Here is a 25,126-nt window from a genome sequence, read left to right as displayed (position 1 = left end):
AAGAGCTTTTAACCTTTGCCCCACTGATCCATTTCCCAGTTATGTGCTAATGTATCACAAAGATGTAGTGTCAAGTGATGTACAGTAACAGATGCTCAGTAGTAGTAAAACTATCACCAATGATTTAAATGTAGCACAACATTAATTTTCCTCAAAATATATTTAATTCTGCTTCTCGTCAGGTTGCCGGTATTTATGGGGAAGTTTTAGGGTTGTTACAAGCAGAGATGCAACATGTTTAGTGAGTGCAACACATGTTTTTCCAATCCCCCTGTATGCGTAGTTCATGAATGTACCCACAGAACCTGCTGTAGTGCTAAAACTTCTAAACGCTGCATGCAGCATTGCATTTGGCACTTGGAAAGTGCTTACAGGTTTGTTTTGGGGGGGACTATTAGCTTGAGAGGTGCTGCAAAGAGGAATGGGTGAAACTGGCTAAAGATAGGTGTGCCAAGCTTGTGGCATCATATATAAAAAGACTTGAGGCTGTAATTGCTGCCAAAGGTGCATCAGCAAAGTATTGAGCAAAGGCTGTGAATACTTATGTACATGTGATTTCTTAGTTGTTTTATTTTTAATACATTTGCAAACATCTCTCCAAAAAAAAATTCACGTTGTCATTATGGGGTATTGTGTGTAGAATTTTGAGGGAAAAATGAATTTATTCCATTTTGGAATAAGGCTGTAACATAACAAAATGTGGAAAAAGTGAAGCGCTGTGAATACTTTCCGGATGCACTGTATGTTTTCTAGATTTCCTTGATTGCTATGCCTAATTAAGTTAAGGTTCTGTAGACTGTCTTTTCGAAGTTTAGATTTATTACATGCATATATAGCCTGTTGTATCTGCAATTATTAATACCTGCAGTTTAGGGGGGTTATTCAATTAGTGCCGGCTTTTTCGGCTAGCCGGGGGAAAAAACGGCACTAATTCGACTCTGGGTATTCAATTACGGGCCCGTTTTTGAGTCCCTATTTCGCCCATGCCTTTTCACTTTTTTTTTTTTTCTGTTGAATCGGCATGGCCAAAAACGGACCCAAACATTATTAGGCCCGCGAATACGCCAGTGCCTAATAATCGGCACAGGCATTGAATGGAAATTTTACCTAAAAATGAGGGAAAAATTTAAATTTTTTCCAAATGGCTGGAAAAAACGGCACTAACTGAATACCCCCCTAAGTAGCACATACTAACTTGCTGGTTATCCTCAGTTCCTCATACTGTATTATCATACGCCCTGTATATAAGCAAAGTGGTATTCTTGGTTGCTGTATCACTAAGAGGTTGGCTGTGTGAAATCAATCACATTGGGGGAAATTTTACTAAAGCTTCTAAAAATGAAAAGAGAATCTGATTAGTTGCTATAGGCAACATTACCAGTCTATCATTTTCTAGGATGCAATAGAGCACAAGTTCTCAAACTCGGTCCTTTGCAGGTCTCCTCACAGAATCACAAGTGAGATAATTAGCTCCACCTGCGGTCCTTTTAAACTGTGTCAGTGAGTAATTAATACACCTGTGCACTTGCTGGGTTACCTGCAAAACATGCACTGTGTGGGGTCCTGAGGACCGAGTTTGAGAACCTATGCAATAGAGAAATGATAGACAGAATCTGATTGGTTGCTATGGGAAACATCACCACTTTTCATTTTTAGAAACTTTAGTAAATGTACCCCATTGTTTGCGTTTGTGTGTCTTGTTTAGTCAGTCTTTATTGAAAAAATGAAATCTTCAGAGCAACCCAGACAGTAGAATTCTTCGCTTCTGTACAGTGTATCTAGGTTTCATTACTCTTGGAAGCACCATTGGTCTGTATAATTAGAAGAAATAATTAGGTATTATAAGTTCAAAACTATTTATCTGTCACTAAGATTTACTTCTATTTAGGAGTACCACTGTTCAGTGTAAACCTGTGTGCCTGCCCACCCCTATCTCTCCTTCCAGCAGGTTTTATCCATAGTCCTGAAGGAGACCTGCCAACCAGCCTTTCAATGCTAAATGCCGAATAGGCTACTCTTGTTGAGGTCATTGCCTGGTCAAAGGAAGGTGAGACTTGCTCAATTTCTGAAAGCGTTAGATCGAGTGCAAACTGTATATTGAAGGTGAAGACCATACATCCGAGCACCTTCATGCACCAGTGTGAGCCAACAGGAACTTCACTAGGTTCTTGTTCTGCTGTGTGAATACCCTCTGCTGGAAAGTATCAACCAGCAGCCCTAGGGAGACCATCTGCTGAGAAGGAAGCAGAATGGATATTTATGTAGTTCATGACCAAACTGTGAAATTCCAAGGTCAGGGCTGTTTCTCACTCATAGGCCTGCAACAAGTAGCTAGGTCTTGATCAGACATCAGGAGGCTAGCATGAACTTGGTTAATAACGTTAGTGCTAGTGATTAGCTGAAATTTTGAACAGGAAATGATGGGACGGTGGAGAGACTGGTGTCCCTTTCTACCTAACATACAATGTTTCCATAATGTCCGTGAACTCCTCCTGCTCCATGCTTTTGATGGCAGACCTCACAGACTCCATCTTCAGCTTTTTCACTTGAAGCTGGACCTTCAGAAAGAGAACACAAACCCAACTCCCTTGGTCTTCCAGAACTTTGAACCACTAGTTCTTTGGAGAGTAAAGACTGAATCTTTCTTTAGAGCTGAAAGGCATTGCTTGGTCTTCAGCGAAACTAACGGTTAAACTGGGGATATATCCGGATCAATGATGCATCCTCAAGGAATGATTCCTCTCCCCAGATATCTGTGGTGAAATCACATCCTCAACACTGGAAGAGAGCAGATGGGCTTCTACCACAGGAGCTCCTGGGCAGGTATCCTGTCAGTTATGTGGCTTGGATGCATAACACCTCACGCATGCTGGCCTTGAGAAGCAGAGGTCTGACTCTACTTCCCATAGGAAGAAAAGGGCATTTTAGACTGGGAGAATTACCAGAGAGAAACTTTCCTACTATGGCCATGGTAATAATCTTGCCCAACTCCGAGCTGACAATAACCTCTCCCAAGCAGGGCAGGTATTTAAGATCCTTTTTGGTCTCCACATCTGCCTCGCAGGTTCTAAGCCAGAAGACACAGTATACAGAGGCTAATGAGAATGCCCTTGACAAGGTCCATCCCAAAGTATATATCTATTCTACCAGGGTCAGCGATTCTAGTCTGGTGCTTCCTGATATTAACCCCCCCCCCCCCCCCCCCCCCCCCCCCAACAGCAACAGCCATCCTCCACCGCATTACTGACCCAAGCTAAGATGGGTCTAAGGGTGGCCCTCACTGCATTTATAAACAGACTTATGGGTGCCCTCAATCTACCTTCCCTTGCAGTGTTCGGAGTGGTGGTGGTGGTCTTGCGACCTACAGGACAATCTGCCTTAGTCAGAGATTCCCATTTCACTGCCCAACTCATAGGGACTGTAAAGAGACATAGCTTCCATAACTCCTTAAACCTATGATCAAGCTTTGCACAAAAGGTCTTCTAACTGAGGGGGGAGAACAATAAGTTTTCAGAAATCTGATTCCCCCACTGTTCATTTCCCGACGCTGGCTCACACTAAACCTCCAGTCTCTGCGTCCTGCTGGAGCCCTCTCTAGCTGCCTTTCCTACCTCCTGGGAGGTGAGCTACCGGACTTTTCACTTGTACTGTCAGGGGCTGTTGGTGGAATCGGATATCCTTTTAAGGGAGACCACTCCTGATCTTACACTGACAGAGCCCAGACTGACTGTTCAGATGCCGCAGGTGTGTGTGTTCAAAGGGTGTTGCCCTGTAGCTCCTGAGGGACAGGTGAAGGAGGAAGGTTCCCTGCTCTGTTCCTTTGCATTTGCGATGAGTGGGTTTGTCAGTTTCCAAGAAGGTGGTGCTGAACACAGAAGCCCCCAAAAACCTGGAATTTTAAAAGAGCCCAACCTCCAGCAGTGCACTCTATGCTCCCATTAGGATGAATGACAAAGCTATTTAATTATGCATGTGTAACTGCGCAAATGAGATGGATCTTCCCAGGAATAAGTGTTCCGCAGTCTCCTACACTGAGTAGTCTGTCAGGCCAGTGCCGAACACTTCTTGGGCATCGGAGATGTCTCAGATATGTGCAGAAGGGCAGTGGGCACCGGAGGGGTCTCGGATATGTGCAAGAGGGGTGTTGAGCACTGGAGGTATCACAGAACACCCCTTCTCCACAAATCAAAGATCTAGACTCCGCATGTCCTTTGCAATATTTTTAAACACTTTTTAATTAACCATTATAGTTCTTGGTCTGTATTACAGGACGGGCTTTATAAAAGTCAGTGACTGCATGTAAGGACATGTCTGTACAGTATTTGCATGTAATAAACAGAATGGGGTAATGTCACAAAGGTGCTTTAGGTGTGGCATATGTATACACAGGTATCCTTCCTGTCCCCAGTTCCCTGACTCGCAGGAATCCCCCCCCCCCCCCCCAAGGTGGCGCTACATGGAGCAGTGAGACAGTAGCCCTACTAGCATGTAGTTGCTGTGTTAGTATGCACACACACACGCACTGTTACATGGCAAGGCAGCACAATATGTAACACAAAGGCAGAAAAGTGGCACTTACTGATGGATGTTAGGAAGAAGCTCAGACTATGGTGGAAGGACTGAGGGAAATGTGACGTGGGTTCTGGGGAGAGATGCAGTCATTAGTGAGAGGTTAGGATTTAGCACCTGCAATAAAAAGCATCCAATAGAGATGTTCACAGTCGCCGGGGCGTGAGGGCTGGTCGCACAGAGTCACAGCCACATGGGCGTGAGGGCTGGTCGCACAGAGTCACAGTCGCCGGGGCATGAGGGCTGGTCGCACAGAGTCACAGCCACCTGGGCGTGAGGGCTGGTCGCACAGAGTCACAGCCGCCGGGGCGTGAGGGCTGGTCGCACAGAGCCACAGCCACCTCGGCGTGAGGGCTGGTCGCACAGAGTCACAGCCGCCGGGGCGTGAGGGCTGGTCGCACAGAGCCACAGCCACCTGGGCGTGAGGGCTGGTTGCACAGAGTCACAGCCACCGGGGACTGTGAGCGCTGGTCGCACAGAGTCACAGCTGCCGGGGACTTGAGCAATTGTCGCACAGAGTCACAGCCACCGGGGACTTGAGCGCTGGTCGCACAGAGTCACAGCCGCCGTGGACGTGAGCGCTGGTCGCACAGAGTCACAGCCGCCAGGGGAGTGAGCGATGGTCGAACAGAGTCACAGCCACCGGGGATGTGAGCGATAGTCGCACAGAGTCACAGCCGCCGGGGACGTGAGTGCTGGTCGCATAGAGTCACAGCCGCCAGGGGAGTGAGCGATGCTCGAACAGAGTCACAGCCACCGGGGATGTGAGCGATAGTCGCACAGAGTCACAGCCGCCGGGGACGTGAGTGCTGGTCGCATAGAGTCACAGCCGCCAGGGGAGTGAGCGATGCTCGAACAGAGTCACAGCCATCGGGGACGTAAGCGATAGTCGCACAGAGTCACAGCCGCCGGGGACGTGAGCACTGATCGCAGAGTCACAGCCGCCGGGGACGTGAGCGCAGATCGCAGAGTCACAGCCGCCGGGGACGTGAGCGCTGATCGCAGAGTCACAGCTGCCGGGGACGTGAGCGCTGATCGCAGAGTCACAGCCGCCGTGAGCGCTGATCGCACAGAGTCACAGCCAACACCTCAAGAAAATATTTCAACTTGTCAAAAGGAAAAACAAAAAAGTCTAATTTTCATTGCTCTTTCTGTAAATTCAGGGAACAGAGAACGGACAAAGATAATTAGTGTATATTAATAGTATAATAATCGCACAATGTCTCATTAATATAAAAAAGTGTAAACTTTAATACGTTTATCTATATGTAATAGAAGTGGATACATAACATCAGGTAACAGCGCTGATCATAGTTAATTAGAAACCCACCGATGGCTACAGGTGGCTGGGGTGCAGGTAATAGGCTCTTGTACCTTTCCCAAGTATCCAGGCAGCAGTCAGTGGTACCAGGATAATAAGTAGCAGGTTATAATTACTCAGACACTTATCAGTAAAGTTGTATGTTGTTAATGAAACTTGTTTTATTCCAGCGTGTAAAACATTAATCTAGATTTAATAAGTGGAGGCTTCCTCTATTAGTGTATAACAACCATACTCTCCCCACCGGGGTTACTCATGCAGCCTCAACATCCTGTGTACCTTACTGCCAGCAGCAGAACGGCTCTGCAACCCCATCGTCCTAAATACCATACTGCCAGCAGCAGAACGGCTCTGCAACCCCATCGTCCTAAATACCATACTGCCAGCAGCAGAACGTCTCTGCAACCCCATCGTCCTAAATACCTTACTGCCAGCAGCAGAATGGCTCTGCAACCCCATCGTCCTAAATACCATACTGCCAGCAGCAGAACGGCTCTGCAACCCCATCGTCCTAAATACCATACTGCCAGCAGCAGAACGGCTCTGTAACCCCATCGTCCTAAATACCTTACTGCCAGCAGCAGAACGGCTCTGCAACCCCATCGTCCTAAATACCATACTGCCAGCAGCAGAACGGCTCTGCAACCCCATCGTCCTAAATACCATACTGCCAGCAGCAGTGGCGTAAGTTCGCCCCAGTCGCCCGGAGGCATGACAAAATGTTGGTGCCCCCCTTTCACCCCACACACACACATATATGCCATATGTAGATATCTGGTACTCAGGGTGAACAGTAGCAGTGTACTCAGATGCCTTTCACAATAGTAGTATAGACATACACACACGCATCTTTCACTTACACACACACAAATACACACACATGCCTATTTCATTTATACACACACAATTACACACACATACACGACAATCACTTACACACGCACAATTACACACACACGCCACTTTCACATACACACAATTACACACACACACACGCCTCTTTTACTTAAACACACAACTTTCCTTGAAAAAACACAGACTTACACACCTCACTTAAAACCATTCACACACAAACACAGTGTTGCCAACATTATTAAAGATACCCCCGGTAATCACCCCCCCTCCCTCCCCACACACACACAGACATACACCACACACATACACACAAACACACAATGCAGCAGCTGGAGGCAGGTCATGCCCGTGCCTACCTGTTGCTATAACCAGGACGGAGGAAGAGAGAGCTTCAGCCGGCCAGCTCTATTTGGAAGTCTCTCTGTGAGTGTGAGCAGCTATGCGCTAGAGCTCCCCCTAGCTGCAGCTAGTTGCCAGCTCGTCTCTCTGCATACGAGGAGGCAGCTGCTGCCGTGTCATGACACTGACACGCTCCTCCGTCCAGTCTGATGCGGTGATGAATTGTCGGGCAGTGGGAGGCAATGGAGAAGTGCCCCCTGCAGGTCAGGAGCCCGGCGGCAGCCGACTCCATTGCCTCCCACAGTTCCGCCTCTGGCCAGCAGCAGAACGGCTCTGCAACCCCGTCGTCCTAAATACCATACTGCCAGCAGCAGAACGGCTCTGCAACCCTATCGTCCTAAATACCATACTGCCAGCAGCAGAACTGCTCTGCAACCCCATTGTCCTAAATACCATACTGCCAGCAGCAGAACGGCTCTGCAACCCCATCGTCATAAATACCATACTGCCAGCAGCAGAACGGCTCTGCAACCCCATCGTCCTAAATACCATACTGCCAGCAGCAGAACGGCTCTGCAAACCCATCGTCCTAAATACCATACTGCCAGCAGCAGAACGGCTCTGCAACCCCATCGTCCTGTGTACCTTACTGTCAGCCGCAAAACGGCTCTGCAACACCATCGTCCTAAATACCATACTGCCAGCAGCAGAACGGCTCTGCAACCCCATCGTCCTAAATACCATACTGCCAGCAGCAGAACGGCTCTGCAACCCCATCGTCCTAAATACCATACTTCCAGCAGCAGAACGGCTTTGCAACCCCATCGTCCTAAATACCATACTGCCAGCAGCAGAACGGCTCTGCAACCCCTTCGTCCTAAATACCATACTGCCAGCCTCAGAACAGCTCTGCAACCCCATCGTCCTAAATACCATACTGCCAGCAGCAGAACGGCTCTGCAACCCCATCGTCCTGTGTACCTTACTGTCAGCCGCAAAACGGCTCTGCAACACCATCGTCCTAAATACCATACTGCCAGCAGCAGAACGGCTCTGCAACCCCATCGTCCTAAATACCATACTGCCAGCAGCAGAACGGCTCTGCAACCCCATCGTCCTAAATACCATACTTCCAGCAGCAGAACGGCTCTGCAACCCCATCGTCCTAAATACCATACTGCCAGCAGCAGAACAGCTCTGCAACCCCTTCGTCCTAAATACCATACTGCCAGCCTCAGAACAGCTCTGCAACCCCATCGTCCTAAATACCATACTGCCAGCAGCAGAACGGCTCTGCAACCCCATCGTCCTAAGTACCATACTGCCAACAGCAGAACGGCTCTGCAACCCCATCGTCCTAAATACCATACTGCCAGCAGCAGAACGGCTCTGCAACCCCATTGTCCTAAATACCATACTGCCAGCAGCAGAACGGCTCTGCAACCCCATTGTCCTAAATACCATACTGCCAACAGCAGAACGGCTCTGCAACCTCGCCATCCTGTGTACCATACTGCCAGCCTCAGAACGGCTCTGCAACCTCATCGTCATGTGTACCTTACTGTCACAGAACGGCTCTGCAACACCATCGTCCTGTGTACCATCCTGCCATCCACAAAACGGCTCTGCAATCTCATCGTCCTGTGTACCTTACTGCCAGCCACAGAATGGCTCTGCAACCTCATCGTTCTGCATACCATACTGCCAGCCACAAAACGGCTCTACAAACTCATCGTCCTGTGTACCTTACTGCCAGCCACAGAACGGCTCTGCAAACTCATCGTTCTGCATACCATACTGCCAGCCACAAAACGGCTCTGCAATCTCATCGTCCTGTGTACCTTACTGCCAGCAGCAGAACGGCTCTACAACCCCATCGTTCTGCATACCATACTGCCAGCCACAAAACGGCTCTGCAACCCAATCGTCCTGTGTACCTTACTGCCAGCCGCATGGGTGTAACAGTCACAGAACAGCTCAGCAATCAATGTAAAGGGCTCATAACCCTAACAGGAGCCCCAGGAAGCGCTGACACAGGGGCAGGGCGGCTGCACAACGCCTTCTGTACAGATCACGTGTAAGACACAAATCATGGGCAGAACTGCTCCACATTCATGAAAAGTTACTACATAGTGAAACATAATATTTGACGGCAGATAAGAACCACTTGGCCCATCTAGTCTGCCCTAAAATAAGGTTAGACCTTCCTAATAGTGATTGGATGATGTAATGAAATTCTAGTCATGATTGGTCAAGACCATGGGTCCTTAACCCGCGGCCCTCCAGCTGCCGCAGAACCACACAGCCCCGCATTCCCCACCACAGCCCTGCTATTAAAACTGAGGCAGAGCATGCTGGGATGTGCAGCCCCCACAACAGCCAGAGGGCCCGCAGGCCGAAGACGCATGGTCAAGACACTTAAGTTGTGCAACCTACTTCGTGGCTAATTGAACCTGCCCCGAAGACTCTTTGGTGGCTCCCTACACCTGCGTCTTATTTTACCTCCCCAGAACTGACAGCAACTCATAAAAAATATAACCACATGGTCTGATTAGGGTTATTGATTTTATTAGAAGGATATTAAATATTGGAAATAGGCTGATGCCGCGATAGAAATAGTAGACCTATTTACACATGAAAACAATACTGACGGCCAAGAAGAATAAGAAGGTGCAAATTTCTAATTCACACTTTACCTCAAACTAATATTTAGCTAATATATTCGTAAGGGCTGTGAATGAGGCAAAACCTATGGGGATTTTTTTAATGCATACCTAGTGGAAATATGTTTTTAATTCACAATAATATTAACAATACTAATCCCCTATCTCATAATACTTTCCCTTTTTTTTTTGCTCTTGACCTGATTTTCCTTATTGTGAGGTTCCCACCCTGATAGTATCTTATATTTGCGCACGTCGGGAGTGATAGGAAGTAGAGGAATAGTAGTGTATACTGTATGATAAGATTATATGGTACTTCAGTGTTTTAGTCCTTTTCCTAAACACAGGTCCTGCAGGCATCTGTAACTGCCTCCTGCATGCATTGTGATGTCAGTGTGATGTCACAATCGCCCTGTGATGTCACCATCACCCTGCCGCCCTATGTAAGGCATGCCCGGGCAGCTGCCAGCCACTTTGTGGTGGTAGCTTCTATCACTACATTGACTCCTCGTGAGTTCTTGTCCTTTATTTGGATAAACCTTTAACTAGTGACTTCTGATACAGATTTCACAACGATTGGGGGTACCAACTTCAGGTATCCACTTTTAGCCGTGCACGCAGACTGCACACCTCATATGAGCTTGACGACCATGCAGCCCTCAAGAGACAACACCGAGATGCTGCTTTATGAACTGAAGCTCCTCTACTCTCCAGTGACGAGAGAATGTCTTCCAGAGATCATCGCTGCTATGCCGCTGGAGAAACTTCTGCAGAAGATCGGCAGGATAAACGCTTTCCTGAGAGAGGGATCGCCCATTACTGAATCGCACCGGCTGATCTTTGCATTTCTGCGCCAAGCGTTGGAGGCGAGGATGGATGTGAGCAGCGCATTCACCGATATGCTTCCCGTTATTGTAAAGACCATGATTTGGGCAGAGCATGATAAGGTCACTTGGCTTTCAGCCAGCAAACTACTGTACCTGTTAGCCAGGGACCACATGGAGACCACAATAATGGAGCTAGAGACTACACTACTGGTCCGCGGTAACTGCCCACGGCGCTCTGTATTTACCACGCTAGCTGCAATACTGACATATCCCACCGTGCCATTTGATCACAAGGTCTATGTGTTACATGAGGTATGTTCAGCGATGGAAGCCATAACTCACCCCGGCACCCAGACGACTGTTTCAATGCTCATTAATAACGCTGCTGTGGCTTTTGGAAGTAGTGCGATGCAAGATCCGGATATCAGAGGATTGTTTACACAGGCTTGCACTACGCTCGCCAAGTGGAAGACCCTAAACCAGGATGGTGCTGTGGCGGTTGCCGACCTAATCACAGCCATCATAGGCCAAGTGAACACCTTACTGGCCGACGGTCTGCAGGGAACCAAGGCGACAACAGTCTCTTTTGGAGATGGTGAAATATACAGTGAACATCTAAAAGGCATTCCGTGGCATGAATACACTGAAAACGTTGTTGAACATCTTGCCGAGACCGGGGACTGGAAAGAAGTTGTGAGTCTGCTCAGGCCACTCTGTAAGTCGCCTGATATCCAGAGCAGATACACCTGTGTCACAGTATTTACATCTCTTGTGACATTTCCTGAATGTGTCAATGGGGGCCTACTTAACTTGGTTCTTGGCGACATCCTACTCATCATGGATGGCGCAGATAACTATGCAAGCCAGGAAGTTCTACAGTTCATTGAGATCTTCGCATGCTTCTACCCTAAAGAGGCAAAGAAGTTCCGGAATGCCTTTATGCAGCCACTCCTCCGTATGCTCAAAGAAAAAGAACATCAAACATTGGTTCCGGTCATTCTGAAGACTTTGGTGACCGTTATCCAACTGAGCAAGAAGAAAACTTGGTACAAGTATAATGAGACCCTCAGCCACATCGCAGCAGAGTATCTATGGCAAGACAACCGTGACATCCAGCTACAGGCAACTAGACTGTTTGGGGAGCTTGTTCAGCGATGCAGAGTGTTTCCCTACAGTCCCATCACCAGGCTAGTGAGAGAACATTACTACTCACTAATGCTGAAGCTGCAGAGCTCCAACCTGGAAATATCATCAGCTGCAGCGGTCTGCCTCACCCGGTGCTTTCCCCACCTGGGCTGAAGAACCATCGTCCAGGAAGAGGGCACCGACTAGGACACAGGGGACCCTCGTGCCATTTGTCTGGTAGAGATGTGAAAGGGGCAGACATACTAAAGAGAAGGAGGTAAAAGAGGGAATAATAGCAAGCGGGTCGTCAACAAGGCGACACGGAGAATAACACCTGTCCGATGTCCGCCTAACCCAGCCTATGTGAAGTGCATAGCCGGTCCCAAGCCCGGATAAATGGGGAGGGGGTGGTTTCCATGGTGAAGGAACTAACGCCCAGCTACACAACCAATCTTAAGACAACTCTCAAACAAACACAGAGACACAGACTAAGTAGTGCGCAAGTTACAAATCTTACCCATAACTCTACCTGCGCTTGAATAGACATAATAAAAAGACCACTTTAATCAGATAAAGAAGCATGGGGGTAAGGAAAAGCCCAAGAAATGGAAGAGGCCATTAGAAAGAATGATTGACGGGCGCTGCTGTACAGTGTATTACACAGCTGCAATTACTGCTATATCTAGTGTTCACCTAATATCACTGGATTCAGCGTGTTTCTAAGGTGAGACCACACCCATCTTAATCAGGCCACACACCCTTGTCGGGAGCGCGCCTTTGGCGCGCGCATGCTTTTTCTTTTTATAGCTATGGGGAGGGGGGCACATTTTTTTTTAATAGCAATGGGGGGGGGAGCGCGGGGGAGACTTATCAAATCTTGGAGAGGGACAAAGTACCAGCCAGTCTGCTTCTATGATTTCTCTACCACAGACTGTCAAATAGTTAGGGGGGGGTTCGATTGTTTTACGTGCCCGCGCGTCCTATCTCCCATCTGAAGTGATGGAAGATTGTTTTGTTTTCTGCAACGCGAAAAGTGCAGTTTGTGCGCCCAAACGGGTTACTTTTCACTTGCTCCTGCTCGCCAGCCCAAGAGACTGGGAGCTAAAATGCCGACGCGCACAGCTGTTTATGCCCGAACAGAGAAACAATTTAATTTCTCCGTCTGGCGTCAACTAGTGGCTGCCGACACGTAAAACAGTTGGATTTTCTATTTACAATCTGACTGGTGGTACTTTATCTCACTCCGAGATTTGACAACTCTCCCCCTAAATGTTCTTTAATATCTCGACACCCATTGTGCAGGCGTGGCTTTGAAATCACAAAACGTTTGCTTTATTTGTAAATACTAATAACACCTATTACACTTTTATTAAAAAACAAAACAACTTTTAACACTTAGAAGAGGAATTTAGTTTTTCCCACTGTTTGAGTCTTATATGTTTCTATCTACGGTAATACAGGTTGAGTCTCCCTTATCCAAAATGCTTGGGACCAGAGGTATTTTGAATATTGGATTTTTCCGTATTTTGGAATAATTGCATACCATAATGAGATATCATGGCGATGGGACCTAAATCTAATCACAGAATGTATTTATGTTTCACATACACCTTATACACACAGCCTGAAAGTAGTTTTAGCCAATATTTTTTTATAACTTTGTGCATTAAACAAAGTGTGTGTACATTCACACAATTCATTTATGTTTCATATACACCTTATACACACAGCCTGAAGGTCATTTAATACAATATTTTTTTATAACTTTGTGTATTAAACATAGTTTGTGTGCATTGAGCCATCAAAAAACAAAGGTTTCACTATCTCACTCTCACTCACAAAAGTCCGTATTTCGGAATATTCCGTATTTCGGAATATTTGGAAATGGGATACTCAACCTGTACAAATAACGATGTTCTTACTGCGGAAATGTATTGGCGGTTGATGAATCTGGATTTTTCCACAACCGGGGAGATGATGCTGGAACTGTTCCTCCTCTCTGGAAAGGTGTACTGTGCTGAGGCATAGCAGGGAGAACCGGCATCTTCAGACAGGTTGTCCTGCGGAATACTGGAGATGCAGCCGCTGTCCGAGCCACTGGATCCAGCACCAGACATGCACTGCGAGGACTCCGAGCTCTCTGTGGCTGCAAGAAGAACAGGGGAAACGTCAGGTGGGTACACAGGAGAAGACGCAGAACCAGCAGACACTCCCCACCTCACGTACTCATGGAAGGCTGACTGCAACTCGTCTCATTCTCCAACTCGTCTTCCTCCAGGCAGCTGCTCGTCTCAAAGGGTCTGTTGGCGGAGAGAACTCCGGGCAGAAGGGTCTGATTGACATACATATGCAGGTTTAGGGGACCCAGCAGTGAAGCCGAGGAGGGTCCGCAAGCAGAGGGCACAGAGCTGCAAGTGATGGGGTCCTGGGTCCTTTTGTAAGGATCTGAATGATCAAATAAGGACACTGCAATAGACACCCTGGTCCTGACACCTGCAAAAAATAAGAATTTACTCACCGGTAATTCTATTTCTCGTAGTCCGTAGTGGATGCTGGGGACTCCGTAAGGACCATGGGGAATAGACGGGCTCCGCAGGAGACTGGCCACTCTAAAGAAAGATTTAGGACTACCTGGTGTGCACTGGCTCCTCCCCCTATGACCCTCCTCCAAGCCTCAGGACACTGTGCCCGGAAGAGCTGACACAATAAGGAAGGATTTTGAATTCCGGGTAAGACTCATACCAGCCACACCAATCACACCATATAACTCGTGATAGGAACCCCGGTTAACAGTATGATAACAATGGAGCCTCTGAACAGATGGCTCGCAATAACAACCCGATTTGTGTAACAATAACTATTTACAAGTATTGCAGACAATCCGCACTTGGGATGGGCGCCCAGCATCCACTACGGACTACGAGAAATAGAATTACCGGTGAGTAAATTCTTATTTTCTCTGACGTCCTATTGGATGCTGGGGACTCCGTAAGGACCATGGGGATTATACCAAAGCTCCCAAACGGGCGGGAGAGTGCGGATGACTCTGCAGCACCGAATGAGAGAACTCCAGGTCCTCCTCAGCCAGGGTATCAAATTCATAAAATTTTGCAAACGTGTTTGCCCCTGACCAAGTAGCAGCTCGGCAAAGTTGTAAAGCCGAGACCCCTCGGGCAGTCGCCCAAGATGAGCCCACCTTCATTGTGGAATGGGCTTTTACAGATTTAGGCTGCGGTAGTCCCACCGCAGAATGCGCCAGCTGAATAGTGCTACAAATCCAGCGCGCGATAGTCTGCTTAGAAGCAGGAGCACCCAGCTTGTTGGGTGCATATAGAATAAACAGCGAGTCAGTTTTCCTGACTCCAGCCGTCCTGGAAACATAAATTTTCAGGGCCCTGACTACGTCCAGAAACTTGGAATCCTCCAAGTCCCTAGTAGCCGCAGGCACCACAATAGGTTGGTTCAAGTGAAAAGCTGATACCACCTTCGGGAGAAACTGAGGACGAGTCCTCAACTCTGCCCTATCCATATGGAAAATCAGATAGGGGCTTTTACAGGACAAAGCCTCCAATTCTGACACACGTCTGGCCGAAGCCAGAGCCAACAGCATTACCACTTTCCACGTGAGATATTTTAAATCCACAGTCTTAAGTGGCTCAAACCAATGTGATTTCAGGAACTCCAAAACCACATTGAGATCCCAAGGTGCCACTGGGGGCACAAAAGGAGGCTGAATATGCAGAACTCCCTTGACAAAAGTCTGAACTTCAGGCAGTGAAGCCAGTTCTTTCTGGAAGAAAATCGACAGAGCCGAGATCTGGACCTTAATGGACCCAATTTGAGGCCCAATGTCACACCTGCTTGCAGGAAATACAGGAATCGACCCAGTTGAAATTCCTCCGTTGGGGCCTTCCTGGCCTCACACCAAGCAACATATTTCCGCCAAATGCGGTGATAATGTTTTGCGGTGACATCCTTCCTGGCTTTGATCAGGGTAGGGATGACTTCCTCCGGAATGCCTTTTTCCTTTAGGATCCGGCGTTCAACCGCCATGCCGTCAAACGTAGCCGCGGTAAGTCTTGGAACAGACAGGGTCCCTGCTGCAGCAGGTCTTGTCTGAGCGGCAGAGGCCAAGGGTCCTCTGCAAGCATCTCTTGAAGTTCCGGGTACCAAGCTCTTCTTGGCCAATCCGGAACGACGAGAATAGTTTTCACTCCTCGCCTTCTTATTATTCTCAGTACCTTGGGTATGAGAGGCAGAGGAGGAAACACATAAACCGACTGGTACACCCACGGTGTCACTAGAGCGTCCACAGCGATCGCCTGAGGGTCCCTTGACCTGGCGCAATATCTTTTTAGCTTTTTGTTGAGGCGGGATGCCATCATGTCCACCTGTGGTCTTTCCCAACGGGTTACCAACATTTGGAAGACTTCTGGATGAAGTCCCCATTCTCCCGGGTGGAGGTCGTGCCTGCTGAGGAAGTCTGCTTCCCAGTTGTCCACTCCCGGAATGAACACTGCTGTCAGTGCTAACACATGATTCTCTGCCCATCGGAGAATCCTTGTGGCTTCTGCCATTGCCCTCCTGCTTCTTGTGCCGCCCTGTCTGTTTACATGGGCGACCGCCGTGATGTTGTCTGATTCAATCAGCACCGGCCGGTTCTGAAGCAGGGGTCTTGCTTGGCTTGGGGCATTGTAAATGGCCCTTAGCTCCAGAATATTTATGTGAAGCGAAATTTCCTGATTTGACCACAGTCCTTGGAAATTTCTTCCCTGTGTGACTGCACCCCAGCCCCGAAGACTGGCATCCGTGGTCACCAGGACCCAGTCCTGTATTCCGAATCTGCGGCCCTCTAGTAGATGAGCCCTCTGCAGCCACCACAGCAGCGACACCCTGGTTCTTGCCGACAGGGTTATCCGCTGTTGCATCTGGAGATGGGACCCGGACCATTTGTCCAACAGGTCCCACTGGAAAGTCCTTGCGTGGAACCTTCCGAATGGAATTGCCTCGTACGAAGCTACCATTTTTCCCAGGACTCTTGTGCATTGATGTACCGACACCTGTCCCGGTTTTAGGATGTCTCTGACTAGAGATGACAACTCCTCGGCTTTTTCCACTGGAAGAAACACTCTTTTCTGGTCTGTGTCCAGAATCATTCCCAGGAACAGAAGACGTTTCGTCGGGACCAGCTGTGACTTTGGAATATTGAGAATACAGCCGTGCTGTTGTAGCACTTCCCGAGAAACTGCTACCACCACTACCAACTGTTCCTTGGACCTCGCCTTTATCAGGAGATCGTCCAAGTACGGGATAATTAAAACTCCCTTCTTGCGAAAGAGTATCATCATTTCGGCCATTACCTTGGTAAAGACCCTCGGTGCCGTGGACAACCCAAACGGCAGCATCTGGTACTGATAGTGACAGTCCTGTACCACAAATCTGAGGTACTCCTGGTGAGGAGGGTAAATGGGGACATGCAGGTACGTACCCTTGATGTCCAGGGAGACCATGTAATCCCCCTCGTCCAGGCTCGCAATAACCGCCCTGAGCGATTCCATCTTGAACTTGAACCTTTTGATGTAAGTGTTCAAGGATTTTAGATTTAAGATGGGTCTCACCGAACCGTCCGGTTTCGGTACCACAAACATTGTGGAATAGTAACCCTTTCCTTGCTGAAGGAGGGGTACCTTGACAATCACTTGCTGTGAATACAGTTTTTGAATAGCCACCAACACCGCCTCCCTGGCAGAGGGAGTTGCCGGTAAGGCAGATTTTAGGAAACGGCGGGGGGGAGACATCTCGAATTCCAGCCTGTACCACTGAGATATTACTTGAAAGACCCAGGGATCCACTTGTGAGAGATCCCACTGAGCGCTGAAATTCCTGAGACGGGCCCCCACCGTACCCGGGTCCGCCTGAGCAGCCCCAGCGTCATGCTGTGGACTTACCGGACGCGGGGGAGGACTTCTGCTCTTGGGAACTAGCTGTGTGTTGCAGCTTTTTTCCTCTACCTTTGCCTCTCGGCAGAAAGGATGAGCCTCTAGCCCTCTTGCTTTTCTGGGGCCGAAAGGACTGTATCTGATAATACGGTGCTTTCTTTTGCTGTGGGGCAGCCTGTGGCAAAAAGGTCGATTTCCCAGCAGTAGCTGTGGACACGAGGTCCGAAAGACCATCCCCAAACAGTTCCACCCCCTTATAGGGCAAAACTTCCATGTGCCGTTTCGAGTCGGCATCGCCAGACCATTGCTGAGTCCATAACCCCCTTCTGGCGGCAATGGACATAGCGCTTATTTTTGATGCCAGACGGCAAATATCCCTCTGTGCATCACGCATGTATAAGACTGCATCTTTTATATGCTCAATCGTCAGCAAAATATTGTCCCTATCCATGGTATCAATATTATCCGACAGGGAATCGGACCACGCAGCAGCAGCACTGCACATCCAAGCTGATGCAATAGCTGGTCGCAATATAATGCCCGTGTGTGTGTAAATAGCTTTTAGGGTAGTTTCCTGCTTCCTATCAGCAGGTTCCTTCAGGGCGGCCGTATCCGGAGACGGTAGTGCCACCTTCTTTGATAAGCGTGTCAGCGCCTTATCTACCCTAGGGGGTGTTTCCCAACGTGACCTATCCTCTGGCGGGAAAGGGTACGCTGCCAATAACCGTTTAGAAATTATCAATTTCTTATCGGGGGAAGTCCACGCTTCCTCACACACCTCATTTAATTCCTCAGATGCAGGAAAAAATAAGAATTTACTTACCGATAATTCTATTTCTCGGAGTCCGTAGTGGATGCTGGGGTTCCTGAAAGGACCATGGGGTTCCTGAAAGGACCATGGGGAATAGCGGCTCCGCAGGAGACAGGGCACAAAAGTAAAGCTTTTCCGATCAGGTGGTGTGCACTGGCTCCCCCCCGTATGACCCTCCTCCAGACTCCAGTTAGGCACTGTGCCCGGACGAGCGTACACAATAAGGGAGGAATTTTGAATCCCGGGTAAGACTCATACCAGCCACACCAATCACACCGTACAACTTGTGATCTAAACCCAGTTAACAGTATGATAACAAAAGGAGCCTCTGAAAGACGGCTTCCTACAACAATAACCCGATTTTTGTAACAATAACTATGTACAAGTATTGCAGAATAATCCGCACTTGGGATGGGCGCCCAGCATCCACTACGGACTCCGAGAAATAGAATTATCGGTAAGTAAATTCTTATTTTCTCTATCGTCCTAGTGGATGCTGGGGTTCCTGAAAGGACCATGGGGATTATACCAAAGCTCCCAAACGGGCGGGAGAGTGCGGATGACTCTGCAGCACCGAATGAGAGAACTCCAGGTCCTCTTTTTGCCAGGGTATCAAATTTGTAGAATTTTACAAACGTGTTCTCCCCCGACCACGTAGCTGCTCGGCAGAGTTGTAATGCCGAGACCCCTCGGGCAGCCGCCCAAGATGAGCCCACCTTCCTTGTGGAATGGGCATTTACATATTTTTTGCTGTGGCAAGCCTGCCACAGAATGTGCAAGCTGAATTGTACTACAAATCCAACGAGCAATAGTCTGCTTAGAAGCAGGAGCACCCAGCTTGTTGGGTGCATACAGGATAAACAGCAAGTCAGATTTCCTGACTCCAGCCAACCTGGAAACTATATTTTCAGGGCCCTGACAACATCCAGCAACTTGGAGTCCTCCAAGTCCCTAGTAGCCGCAGGTACCACAATAAGCTGGTTCAGGTGAAACGCTGACACCACCTTAGGGAGAAACTGGGGACGAGTCCACAGCTTTGCTCTGTCCGAATGGACAATCAGATATGGCTTTGTGAGATAAAGCCGCCAATTCTGACACTCGCCTGGCCGAGGCCAGGACCAACAGCATGGTCGCTTTCCATGTGAGATATATCAAATCCACAGATTTGAGTTGTTTAAACCAATGTGATTTTAGGAATCCCAAACTACGTTGAGATCGCCCAGTGCCACTGGAGACATCAAAAGGGGGTTGTATATGCAGTACTCCCTTAACAACTTCTGGACTTCAGGAACTGAAGCCAATTTCTTTCTGGAAGAAAATCGACCGGTCGAAATTTGAACCTTAATGGACCCCAATTTGAGACCCATATACACTCCTGTTTGCAGGAAATGTAGGAATTAACCTAGTTGAAATTCTTCCGTGGAGCCTTCCTGGCCTCACACCATGGAACACATTTTCACCTAAGCAGTGATAATGTTGTGCGGTCACCTCCTTCCTGGCTCTGACCAGGGTAGGGATGACCTCTTCCGGAATGCCTTTTTCCCTTAGGATCCGGCGTTCACCCGTCAACGCGGCTGCGGTAAGTCATGGAACAGACATGATTCTTGCTGAATCAAGATCCTTTCTAGTATCTCTTGAAGTTCCGGGTACCAAGTTCTTCTTGGCCAAACCGGAGCCACGAGTATAGTTCTTACTCCTCTCCTTCCTATCATTCTCCATACCCTGGGTATGAAAGGCAGAGGAGGGAACACATACACCGACTGGTACACCCACGGTGTTACCAGAGCGTCCCAGCTATTGCCTGAGGGTCTCTAGACCTGGCGCTTCATGTGGGACGCCATCATAACCACCTTTGGTCTTTCCCAACGGTTTACAAACATGTGGAAACTTCCAGATGAAGTTCCCACTTTTCCGGGTGGAATTCATTCATGCTGAGGAAATCTTCCTAGTTGTCCACTCCCGGAATGAACACTGCTGACAGTGTTATCACATGATTTTTCGCCCAGCGAAGAATCCTTGCTGTCATTGCCCTCCTGCTTCTTGTGCCGCCCCGTCTGTTTACGTGGGCGACTGCCATGATGATGTCCTACTGGATCAGCACCGGTTGACTTTGAAGCAGAGGTCTTCCTAGGCTCAGAGCATCGTAAATTGCCCTTAGCTCCAGTATATTCATGTGGAGAGAAATCTCCAGACTTGACCACACTTCCTTGGAAATTTCTTCCCTGTGTGACTGTTCCCCAGCCTCTCAGACTGGCATCCGTGGTCACCAGAACACAGTCCTGAATGCTGAATGTGCTGCCCTCTAGAAGATGAGCACTCTGCAGCCCCCACAGAAGAGACACCCTTGTCCTTGGAGACAGGGTTATCCGCTGATGCATCTGAAGATGCGATCCGGACCATTCGTCCCGCAAATCCCCCTGAAAAGTTTTTGCGTGAGATCTGCCGAATGGAATCGCTTCGTAAGAAGCCACCATTTTTCCCAGGACTCCTGTGCATTGATGCACTGATACTTGGCCTGGTTTTAGGAGGTTTCTGACTAGGTCGGATAACTCCCTGGCTTTCCCCTCCAGGAGAAATACCTCTTTCTGGACTATGCCCAGAATCATTCCTAGGAACAGCAGACGTATCATCGGAAAACAGCTGCGATTTTTGGAATATTTAGAATCCACTCGTGCTGTCGTAGAACTACTTTAGATAGTTCTTTTCCGACCTCCAACTGTTCTCTGGAAACTTGCCCCTTTCAGGATATCATCCAAGTAAGGGATAATTAAGATGCCTTTCTTCTTTTAAGAATCATCTTTTCGGCCATTACCTTGGTAAAGGCCCGGGGTGCCGTGGATAATTCAACGGCAGCGTCTGAAACTGATATTGACAGTTCTGTATCACGAACCAGAGGTACCCTTGTTGAGAAGGGCAAATTTGGACATGGAGGTAATCCTTGATGTCCAGGGACACCATATAGTCCCCTTTTTTCCGGTTCTCTATCACTGCTCTGAGTGACTCCATCTTGATTTGAACCTTTTTATGTAAGTGTTCAAAGATTTCAGATTTAGACTATGTCTCACCAAGCCGTCTGGCTTCAGTACCACAATATAGTGTGGAAGACTAATACCCTTTTCCTTGTTGTAGGAGGGGTACTTTGATTATCACCTGCTGGAAATACAGCTTGTGAATTTTTTCCCAATACTGCCTCCCTGTCGGAGGGAGCCGTTGGTAAAGCAGGCTTCAGGAACCTGCGAGGAAAAAATGTCTCGACTCTCCAATCTGTACCCCTGGGATAATACTTGTACGATCTAGGGGTCAACTTGCGAGTGATCCCACTGCGCGCTGAGACTCTTGAGACTACCCCCCCACCTCACCTGAGTCCGCTTGCACGGCCCCAGCGTCACGCTGAGGACTTGGCAGACGCGGTGGAGGGCTTCTTTTCCTGGGAAGGGGCTGCCTGCTGCAGTCTACTTCCCTTTCCTCTATGTCTGGGCAGATATGACTGGCCTTTTGCCCGCTTGCCCACATGGGAAACGGAAGGATTGAGGCTGAAAAGACAGTGTCTTTTTCTGCTGAGATGTAACTTGGGGTAAAAAGGTTGGATTTCCCAGCTGTAGCCGTGGCCCCCAGGTCCGATGGACCGACCCCAAATAACTCCTTCCCTTTATACGGCAATACTTCCATGTGCCGTATGGGATCTGTATCACCTGACCACTGTCGTGTCCATGACATCTTCTGGGAGATATGGACAACGCACTTATCTTGATGCCAGAGTGCAAATATCCCTCTGTGCATCTCGCATACATATATATAGAATGCATCCTATTAAATGCTCTATATCAATAAAATATTTTTAGTCAGGGAATTCGACCAAGCCAACCCAGCACTGCATCTCCAGGCTGATGGCGATCACTGGTCGCAGTATAACCACCGTATGTGTGTATATACTTTTTAGGATATTTTTCCAGCTGCCTATCAGCTGGCTCCTTGAGGGCGGCCGTATCTGGAGACGGTAACGCCACTTGATAAGCGTGTGAGCGCCTTATCCACCCTAAGGGGTGTTTCCCAACGCGCCCTAACTTCTGGCGGGAAAGGGTCTAACGCCAATATTTGCTATCGGGGTAAACCCACGCATCATCACACACTTCATTTTATTTTATCTGATTCAGGAAAAACTACAGGTAGTTTTTTCACTCCCACATAATACCCTTTTTTGTGGTACTTGTAGTATCAGAAATATGTAACACCTCCTTCATTGCCCTTAACGTGTGGCCCTAATGAGGAATACGTGTTTATTCACCGTCGACACTGGATTCAGTGTCTGTGTCTGTGTCGACCGACTGAGGTAAATGGCGTTTTTTTAAAAACCCCTGACGGTGTTTCTGAGACGCCTGGACCGGTACTAATTGTTTGTCGGCCGTCTCATGTCGTCAACCGACCTTGCAGCGTGTTGACATTTTCACGTAATTCCCTAAATAAGCCATCCATTCCGGTGTCGACTCCCTAGAGAGTGACATCACCATTACAGGCAATTTCTCCGCCTCCTCCAACATCGTCCTCATACATGTCGACACACACGTACCGACACACAGCACACACACCTGGAATGCTCTGACAGAGGACAGGACCCCACTAGCCCTTTGGAGAGACAGAGGGAGAGTTTGCCAGCACACACCAAAAAACGCTATAATTACATAGGGACAACCTTATATAAGTGTTTCTCCCTAATAGCATCTTTATATATATATTTATATCGCCAATTAGTGCCCCCCTCTCTGTTTAAACCCTGTTTCTGTAGTGCAGTGCAGGGGAGAGCCTGGGAGCCTTCTCTCCAGCCTTTCTGTGAGAGAAAAAATGGCGCTGTGTGCTGAGGAGATAGGCCCCGCCCCTTTTCCGGCGGGCTCGTCTCCCGCTCTTTAGTGAAGTTTGGCAGGGGTTAAATATCTCCATATAGCCTCTGGGGGCTATATGTGAGGTATTTTTAGCCAGTATATAGGTTTACATTTGCCTCCCAGGGCGCCCCCCCCCAGCGCCCTGCACCCTCAGTGACAGCGTGTGAAGTGTGCTGAGAGGAAAATGGCGCACAGCTGCAGTGCTGTGCGCTACCTTTAGAAGACTGTCAGAGTCTTCAGCCGCCGATTCTGGACCTCTTCTAACTTCAGCATCTGCAAGGGGGCCGGCGGCGCGGCTCCGGTGACCATCCAGGCTGTACCTGTGATCGTCCCTCTGGAGCTGATGTCCAGCAGCCAAGAAGCCAATCCATCCTGCACGCAGGTGAGTTCACTTCTTCTCCCCTCAGTCCCTCGTTGCAGTGATCCTGTTGCCAGCAGGACTCACTGTAAAATAAAAAACCTAAGCTAAACTTTCTCTAAGCAGCTCTTTAGGAGAGCCACCTAGAATTGCACCCTTCTCGGCCGGGCACAAAAATCTAACTGGAGTCTGGAGGAGGGTCATAGGGGGAGGAGCCAGTGCACACCACCTGATCGGAAAAGCTTTACTTTTGTGCCCTGTCTCCTGCGGAGCCGCTATTCCCCATGGTCCTTTCAGGAACCCCATGGTCCTTTCAGGAACCCCAGCATCCACTAGGACGATAGAGAAACTACAGGTAGCTTTTTCTCACCAAACATAATACCCTTTTTTGTGGTACCTGGGGTATTATCAGAAATGTGTAAAACATTTTTCATTGCCTCAATCATGTAACGGGTGGACCTATTGGAGGGTACACTAGTCTCATCGTCGTCGACACTGGAGTCGGTATCCGTGTTGACGTCTGTATCTGTCACCTGAGGTAGCGGGCGTTTTAAAGCCCCTGATGACATTTGAGACGCTGGAACAGGCACAAGCTGAGTAGCCGGCTGCCCTATGTCGTCAAACCTTTTGTGTAAGGAGTTGACACTTTCACGTAATTCCTTCCATAAGTCCAACCACACAGGTGTCGACCCCGCAGGGGGTGACATCACATTCACAGGCATTTGCTCCGCCTCCACATCATTTTCCTCCTCATACATGTCGACACAGCAGTACCGACACACAGCAGACACACAGGGAATGCTCTTACAGAGGACAGGACCCCACAAAGCCCTTTGGGGAGACAGAGGGAGAGTATGCCAGCACACACCAGAGCGCTATATATCACAGGGTTATCACCTATAAAACGTGTTTTCCCTTATAGCTGCATAATATATGTATACTGCGCCTAATTTGTGCCCCCCCTCTCTTTTTTACCCTTTTCTGTAGTGCAGGACTGCAGGGGAGAGCCAGGGAGCGATCCTTCCAGCGGAGCTGTGAGGGAAAATGGCGCCAGTGTGCTGAGGGAGATGGCTCCGCCCCTTTTTCGGCGGGCTTTCTCTCGCTATTCTAAAAGTTCTGGCAGGGGTTAATAAACACCTATATAGCCCCATGGGCTATATATGGTGTCAATTCACCAGCCAAGGTGTTAATATTGCTGCTCAGGGCGCCCCCCCCCCAGCGCCCTGCACCCATCAGTGACCGCAGTGTGTGGTGTGCATGAGGAGCAATGGCGCACAGCTGCAGTGCTGTGCGCTACCTTGGAGAAGACAGAAGTCTTCAGCCGCCGCTTTTCCGGACCTTCTTGCTTCTGGCTCTGTAAGGGGGACGGCGGCGCGGCTCCGGGAACGGACGACGAGGTCGGGTCCTGTGTGCGATCCCTCTGGAGCTAATGGTGTCCAGTA

At 48.7% G+C, this 25,126-nt stretch overlaps 1 protein-coding gene across 2 annotated transcripts in view; it reads right to left on the bottom strand.

Moving 5' to 3' along the window:
• The window catches only part of LOC134969566 (pleckstrin homology domain-containing family G member 4B-like), a 224,199-nt gene that overhangs the window by 466 nt on the left and 198,607 nt on the right, over positions 1–25,126 (bottom strand). Inside the window, exons 21-23 of one of the 2 annotated variants that reach the window (XM_063945601.1) lie at positions 13,926–14,192; positions 13,622–13,845; positions 4,580–4,642 (exon numbers count right to left, since the gene is read on the bottom strand). In XM_063945601.1, coding sequence (XP_063801671.1) covers positions 4,601–4,642; positions 13,622–13,845; positions 13,926–14,192 — 533 coding nt within the window. In that variant the 3' untranslated portion in view covers positions 4,580–4,600. The remainder of the gene's footprint in view (positions 1–4,579; positions 4,643–13,621; positions 13,846–13,925; positions 14,193–25,126) is intronic. The other variant, XM_063945604.1, reaches the window with a different exon arrangement.

The sequence above is a fragment of the Pseudophryne corroboree genome, chromosome 11 (genome assembly GCF_028390025.1).
Source record: "Pseudophryne corroboree isolate aPseCor3 chromosome 11, aPseCor3.hap2, whole genome shotgun sequence".
Taxonomy (NCBI): Eukaryota; Metazoa; Chordata; class Amphibia; order Anura; family Myobatrachidae; genus Pseudophryne; species Pseudophryne corroboree.
Note: the sequence above shows the minus strand (reverse complement) of the source record. Positions and strands in the feature narration are given on the sequence as shown.